Source organism: Felis catus, chromosome A3 (assembly GCF_018350175.1).
Source record: "Felis catus isolate Fca126 chromosome A3, F.catus_Fca126_mat1.0, whole genome shotgun sequence".
Taxonomy (NCBI): Eukaryota; Metazoa; Chordata; class Mammalia; order Carnivora; family Felidae; genus Felis; species Felis catus.
In genome coordinates, this window is record NC_058370.1 from 1,644,683 (window position 1) to 1,652,273 (window position 7,591).

At 66.6% G+C, this 7,591-nt stretch overlaps 1 protein-coding gene across 1 annotated transcript; it reads right to left on the reverse strand.

Moving 5' to 3' along the window:
- Positions 1–4,963: 4,963 nt before the first annotated feature.
- LOC123384675 (extensin-like) lies at positions 4,964–5,743 on the reverse strand. The gene has a single exon (XM_045055067.1). It carries the CDS (start codon positions 5,741–5,743, stop codon positions 4,964–4,966), a length of 780 nt encoding a protein of 259 aa, XP_044911002.1.
- Between the last annotated feature and the right edge of the window lie 1,848 nt (positions 5,744–7,591).

Genomic DNA, 7,591 nt, shown 5'->3' on the forward strand with positions numbered 1-7,591 from the left:
GCCAGGCCGGTCTGAAATGCATTGTGTGTGGAAGGGAACCGGCCAGAACCAGGAAACCCTCCTTCCGGGCCCGGGGCGGGGGCCAGGGTGAGCGGCAGGTCAGGGCCGACCAGACCTGCCCAGGAGTTCCAGCCACCAGCCTCTCCGGCCTGCCCTCCATTCCCTGGAGAGCAGGCCTGGCTCACCTCCCCGGGGCTTGGGGGGGGGGGGGGCGGGGAGTGTGCAAGCCAGTGAGCCACCAACCAGGGCCTGGCCCCACAGCCTCCCAGGCTTTGGGATCATCGTCTGACCTCAGAGAGACACAGGCAGTCACCGGCCCTCCCTGGTCTTGATGAGGGTCAAGGGAGGTCACGGTGGGCGTGCGGCACCCCCCATGTGGGTCAACATAACTGGCCCAGAGCTTAGGCATCTGGCATCGTTACTCAGCCTATCGGGGCCCCAGGGAGCGTGGAGAGGCCAGGCCAGCGCCCCGTCCGTTCTATTTTACCTTGTTTTATTTTTTCATTTTGTCATTTACTATTTCGCTTTCTTTTACGTATATGTCATTTTGTTTTTCTATTTGATTTTTTTCATTGAGACGTGATAAAAAACACAAATACAAATCCTGAGTGTTCCACCCGCTGGATGCTTCGCTCTGCTGTTCACCTAGGCAGGCAGAGCTCCCCATGACCATGCAGGATGGAGTCAGGCTCTGGGTGGGGCCAGTCCCCTTCCCCCCCCCCCACCGCCCCCACCGCCCCTGCCCCGGCTCCCAGGAGGCTCATGCAGGCCTTCTCAGGACACAGGTGATGTGCTGGGGAGTCCAGTGGGGACTGAGCTAGGCGCTTGGGGCGCATCTGTGCACCGGGTCCACCTGGAGGGGCCAGCTGACAGCAGGGGGGTACTGAGGTCGGACACCCAAGACTGTCCCGCCTCCTGGCCCCACCCCTCCTGTGGGGGCTGGCCACAGAGGTCTGAGCCAAGTGACAGGAAAGGAGGCCCTTCCGTCCGAAGCACACACAGGGCGTCCAGCTGGCTCGTCCCCGCGGACACACAGGGTTTGCCAGGCTGGCCGGAGGCCAGCGCGTCCCAGCCCAACCGGGTGGGGATCCAGATTCAATGGGAAAGCACGGCAAAGCGCAGGCAGCAGAGCCCCCCGGGGCCCAGGCCAGGGTCCGACCCCAGGCACAGACGGAGCCGCCACGTCCAGGCAGTGACTCGGGCGGGGGGACCTGGGAAAGGCCTGGGTTCCTGCGCCGTCCCCCTGCCCCTAGGCCTTCTCCCCTTCTGCTTCCCCATCAGGAGGTTGGAGCTATTGTCCCCACACCCATGGGTGGAGGTCAGGGCTCAACAGGAAAGGGGCGGCTGGGAGCCCGGTGAGCGGGGCAGAGATGGAACGGTGCCACACCTGGGGCAGCGCTCTGGTCAGGGAGACGGAGAGCTGCTGTCCCCGTGGGAAGTGGGCCCGAGGGTGACCCTGCAGCACTGCCCAGGTCCCAGCCCACCTGTGCCTGGGCTCCGCAGGAGTGGGTGTCCCCGGCGCCCGGCCAGGCAGCCAGGACAGGGAGCTCTCGGCCTGGCACTTCTGAGGGAGGTTCACGCTTCCTGCCTGTGAACCAGCAGCTGGGGAAGGCCCCACAGAGGCCCCATGACAACCCTGTGAGCCCATTTTACAGAGCAGGAAGCTGAGACCGAGGGAGAGGACGTTTCCCCCACCCCCAGCGTCACATGGCTGGGGCCACGCGGGCTGACAGGTGAGATGATCACAGCCAGGACCCAGCCTCTGTGCTGGAGAGGAGCTTGGACGGTGGGGTCTCAGGCGCAGGCACCTTCAGAACATCCCTTACCTTCGTCTGTGCCCCAGCGACACGCCCCGTGGGCCTGAGCTGGACGAGACAGGTAGATGGGCAGGTCCCCAGCCCTGGGCGCTGATCTGGGCCCTGCCCCCAGCAGGGCGCATCAGCAGCTGCCGAAACAGGCCCAGAGGCAAGGTGGAAAGTGACGGAATCCAAATTCCTGTCCCAGGCATGTGGGTCTGGCCCGGGCTTGTCCGGCTGGCTTGGCCAGCCGCCAGCTCCCGCCCCTCCCCACCCCCAGCTCTGCAGGCGCTCTGGGCCTCTGCGGCCCCTCCACCCGCCAGGACCTCCACCCGCCAGGACCTCGTGTGAGTGGCAGTGGGAAGGCAGTGGTGCCGGGAGCTGTCCTGGGCCCAGGCTGGGCACTGGGCACTACAGTGTGCGAGACCGATGGTCCCTGTCCCCAGAGAGCTCGTGACCCAAGGAAGAAGGCCATAAGCATCTCATCTCAGGTGTAGGACAGTGGGTCCCACCCAGGAGCTGTCCCCCCCACCAGGATCCCTGCCAGGACATCACACCTGGGGGAGGAGAGGTGCTCCTGGCCACCAGTGGGTGCGGGCCAGGGTCGCTGCTCAGCCAGCCGCCCGTGGTGCCCACGACGGCCCCTTTGGGAGGCCTCGGGCCCAGAATGCCTGGTCTAGGATTTTGAAGGGCTACATAGGCTGGGCGGTCAGGGAAGGGATGTCCGAGGAGGGACAGTGCCACGTAGTGACCAGCCCTGAGAGGTGCCGCGCCTTTAACACCGGTCACCCCAGTGCCCCTGCGGACAAGGACTGAGTGATGGGCGCCCTGGAGTGGGGGCGGGAAGAGGTGCTGGGCTGGGGAATTCCAGAAGGCAGAGGCTCTCCTGCCAGGTTCTCAGCTCCCTGCAGCCCCTGCCACGTTCCTCCCCTGGGTGGGCAGGCGATGGGGCTCAGTGCACTCCCGGCAGAGGTACAGCGGGTCCGGGAGCAACCCGCACCAGCCTCCTGAGTGACCCAGATCACCGTGCGGGCCCCAGGGGCCTGCTTCCTGGGGCTGGGGCCGCAGGGCCTTGCCAGGACTCAGGTTTGCCGTCGCTGGAGACCAGCGGGCCACACCGTCTGCCGTGAGCAAACCTCCCAGGTGGGGAATGAGTCCCTTGCAGACAGGGTCAGGACTTACCAGCGTGGCGTGGTCAGCGGGGCCCGAGCCTCAACAGGCAGGGTCACACATGGCCTCTCCGATCGTTGGTGCCCCCCTCTGTAAAATGGGCTTTTGTGGGCATCAGATCAGATGGCGCACGTTAGGCACTCGCCCGGCACCAGGCACGAGGGCACCAGCCAGCAGCTGCCTAATGGCCCCCTGGGTGCTGGGCGCAGGGTGGGGTGGTGCTGCTGAGGGGCTGGCCCGACAACGAGGCGGGAAAACACAACCCAACGGCCCCATTTACACAGGAGTCCGGTGGGGCGGGGACCCCTCTGACCTCAGGGCGCACCGCAAGCCCAGGACAGAGCTAGGAGGGTGGGCTGCAGGAGACCCGGGGCCGAGGGAGGGGTAGCTCTTAGCTCCCAGCCTTCGCCCCCCTCACTGCCACTCGCAGGTTCCGAGAGGGGGCCCAGACCACTTTCGAGGAGACTGGACTCCCAGTGGAACCCCACCCCCACCCCACCCTGCAGTGGCCTGACGGGAGCCCCGCGCGTCTCCCTGTGTTTACATTCCCCCGGAGGAGCAGGACACATGTTTGTAAATGTCTGCTGGAGGCAGACAGGCCTGGAGGTGAGCCCAGCCACCTTCATTTCACCCCTGGGGCAGAGGACAGCCCCAGAGGATCCTGGAGGGGCTCTCAGCAGCCCACCCCTCTCTGCCAGGCCAGACCCGAGCCGGAGGCTTCGGACACTGGCTGGGTGCGCACCTCCAAGCCTCCCCCACCTATTGGGCATCCTGGAGGGCCCCCTGAATGAGATCAGGGTGACAGTGGAGGGACGTGGTTGGGGGTCAGCTGTATTTGAAACACTGGTGACCCTAGGGGAGCCCCGGGTCAGGCCACCTATAGGATGTGCAGGGGTGAGGCCCAGTGCCTCTGGGGCGCGAGCCCACAGGCCCCCTGCACGGTGACCAGGGCCTGCACAGGGGACAGGGCAGGAGGGGCTGTGACTCAGCATCTCTGCAGACGGGACCCAGTGGCATCACACACTCAGGCTGAGTCAGTCCACTGTTTGGGGTTGGTGTCTCTGGTTCACCGCGGCCCTAAACACGGGCCCACGTGTCACCGGAAGCACGGGACCGGCAGGCCGTGCGGTGGTGGGTCCGCAGGCACCCTGACGCATCCCTGCGCCCACCATCTCTGCTGGAGGCCCGATGGGCGCCGTTCCTGCGTATGCTGTGCCTTCGTGGCCCCCACTTGGCATCCGCGCTCTTCTTGATGCCTGGGAGAGGCCAGCCGTCAAGCCACGCCCCAAGCCCTCTCCCAGTCCCTGCACAGCCCCTGCAAAGAAGCCATCTCCCAGGAATCATCCATGGTGTGGCAGCACCGAGACTTTGCGCCTCTCTGGGCTGACGCGTGCGCCACAGCACGTGGAGCCACACCTGGTCCCCCACTCGCCACGCGTGGACGTCGGGACTCTTGTGCACAGCGCGGCCCTCGATGTTTGTGGACAGGAGCTGTGTAGATACGTGCCGGCATCTCTCCTGACACGTCTGCGCAACGGAAGGGCCGGGTCACCCGGTGGCTGCACTGCCACCGTCTGGTGTTTCCGTTCTGCGTGGTGGCCGTAGAGCAGGGACTGCTGGAGACGTGCGTCAGGTCAGGTGCCGAGCCCTGACCCCCTTGGCCTGCCTGCTGCGGGGCCTCCAGGCCAGAGTGAAGGCTGTGGCCACAGGGTCACCTGCTCAGCACGGGACTCCAGACACAAGATAAATAACAAAATGATGAAATGAAAGAAATAAATTTTTTTAAAGAGTTGAGTGAACAAAGGAAAAATGTGCAACAGAGAGGGGCGGGTCCTGGGGCCGTGGTCTGCTGGTGGGTGAGAGCGGGCGGGGAGAGGCGCTCCTGGCGCAGGAACTCCTTCGTCACAGCGGCTGGGGTGCTGGGGGCCATGTGGGGTGGCTTGAGGTGGGGACGTGGTACAGGGCCATGGTGCAGAGCAAGGTGCAGGGGCTGTGGTTCAGGGGTGTGGTACAGGGCGTGGTGCAGGGGTGTGGTGCAGGGGCGTGGTACTGGGTGTGGTGCAGGGGCTGTGGTTCAGGAGCATGGGGCAGGGGCGTGGTTCAGGGCCATGGTGCAGGGACCGTGGTGCAGGGGTGTGGTGCAGGGTGTGGTGCAGGGGCGTGGCGCAGGGACCATGGTGCAGGGGTGTGGTGCAGGGTGTGGTGCAGGGGTGTGGCACAGGGGCGTGGTGCAGGGGCCATGGTGCAGGGGTGTGGTGCAGGGACCATGGTGCAGGGGCGTGGTGCAGGGGCCGTGGTTCAGCGGCATGGGGCAGGGGCCATGGTGCAGGGGCGTGGTGCAGGGGCGTGGTGCAGGGGCCATGGTGCAGGGACCATGGTGCAGGGGTGTGGTGCAGGGACCATGGTGCAGGGGTGTGGTGCAGGGGCGTGGTGCAGGGACCATGGTGCAGGGGTGTGGTGCAGGGGCATGGGGCAGGGCCGTGGTGTAGGGGCCATGGTTCAGGGGCGTGGTTCAGGGGTGTGGTGCAGGGGCCGTGGTTCAGCGGCATGGGGCAGGGGCGTGGTGCAGGGGGTGTGGTGCAGGGGCCATGGTGCAGGGGTGTGGTGCAGGGGCCATGGTGCAGGGGTGTGGTGCAGGGGTGTGGTGCAGGGGCGTGGTGCAGGGGCCATGGTGCAGGGACCATGGTGCAGGGGCATGGGGCAGGGGCATGGGGCAGGGCCGTGGTGCAGGGGTCATGGTTCAGGGGCGTGGTGCAGGATTGTGGTGCAGGGGCCATGGTTCAGCGGCATGGGGCAGGGGCATGGTGCAGGGGCCATGGGGCAGGGGCGTGGTGAAGGGGCCGGCTCCAGGCTTGAGGGCTGATGGCTTCCCAACAGGGGCCACAGGGCTGCTCGCCTCCGAAAAGCCACCTGAGCTGACAGGCCCAGAGGCCTCTCGGCAGAGGCGGGCAGAGAAGGGACCCCGTTTCTCAGTGGGGGCCACAGGGCAGGTGGGCCTGAGCCCCCGGACAGCGCCCAGGCCAGGGCTTCCCGATGTCTGAGAGGCACCAGGACAGATGGGCACGTACCGCCCAAGGCCTCCCACCACTGCACCGACCCCAGCCAGCCCGTGGCCCTGCCGCTGCGACCTCTTCAGAGCACCTCCCAGACGGACGGCTGTCGACACCGCGGGTGTGCGCCTCTCCAGCCCTTCCTGGCTCCTTTCCTCCCCAAGCCTCGTTTTCCCTTCTGGGAAACGGAACAGTGATTCCCAGCGGCCACCCCAGAGCCTGCCTGCGAGGTGCAGGCACTTGGCGGACCCAGGGCCCCCCCATCATTCTCAGGAAACGCACCCAAGTCAGTGACTTGGGGGAGGCCTAGAGGTGCCGTGGCTCCGGGTCCCTGCCTCGGTCAGCTTACCCAGACAGCAGAGGAGGGGACAAGAGTCCCGGTCTCCACATGGGGGTGGGGGTGCCCAGGGCTGCCCGAGTGGCTGAGCTTGGCCGATCTAGGGCATCGGGCGGGGAGGAGAGAGAGACAGAGACAGATAGTGACAGAGGAAGGGACAGAGACACAGAGAGCTCAGCCACAGCCTGGGAATGAGAAGCCTGGACAGGGAGAGGGAGAAAAGACAGAGGACCAGGCCATGATAAGGAAAAGGATGGAGGGTGAGGGAGGTGAGGCCTGGCTCCGGGGTGGGGGGGGGCCCACTGCTCTGAGAGGGGCCGGGCCCAGGCCGGGCCAGAGGAGGGGGCTGGGGGGGGGGGGCATGTGCCTGGCTGGTCGAGGCCTGGGGCAGGAGTGCTGGTCCCAGGCCAGTCCCTCGAAGGGAGAGGGCCCCACCTGTCGGGGGCTGCTGTGGTTTCTGCCCCAGGAGGGGTGCAGACCCAGCGGGGTTCAGGGGACCCTGCTTCCTGCCTGTGACCAGACGCCATGGGGAGCTGCAGGTGCGCCCCTATCTCTGGGCCCCCGACCAGATGTCGCAAAGTTGGGAAGGCATCCGGGCGAATCTGGCTCCCTTCGAAGGCTCGTGGGCCCAGGAGGCTGGGGTCTGGGGGCTGCTGGAGACGCTCCCAGCCGTTGGCTCACGGCAGTCCCGGCCCTGCCCTTCCCGGGGGATCAGATTCCTCCTGGGCTGAGGACTCCTGGCCATATAAGGCCGTCTGCGGGCACCTCCTGGAGAAGCGGCAGAGCCCTCGCCCTCGCCCGCCCCCCATGGGAACCAGAGCTTGGCCAGGCCCCCAAGGATGGAGGGGGGAAGGAGCTTGCCGGAGCCCGGTCGTGCGAGGGAGGAGGGCAGGGGCAGGCCCCGTCCTGGGCTGGGGCTCGGGGCCCCCGGGTGCCACCCTTCCCTCCGTGCCCCTCACCTGTTCCCCCGGGGCTGCCCAGTCTGCGCTGTGAAGGAGGGAGGTGGTGTGGATGGGGTGGCGGAGCCCTGGGGCCAAAGGTCAGATAGGATAAAAACAGCCCCACGGAAGTGTTGGCGCCTTGGGTGCCCGATGTGGCCGCTGCGGTGGGGTGTGCTCCCCACGGCCTGGACCCCAACCTCACACCCCAGCAAGGTGCTAGGAGGTGCCCTGATGGGGGCCCCCCCGGAGAAAGCTGCACGGGGCTGGGGTGCCAAGAGCAACCTCATCACCGGCCCA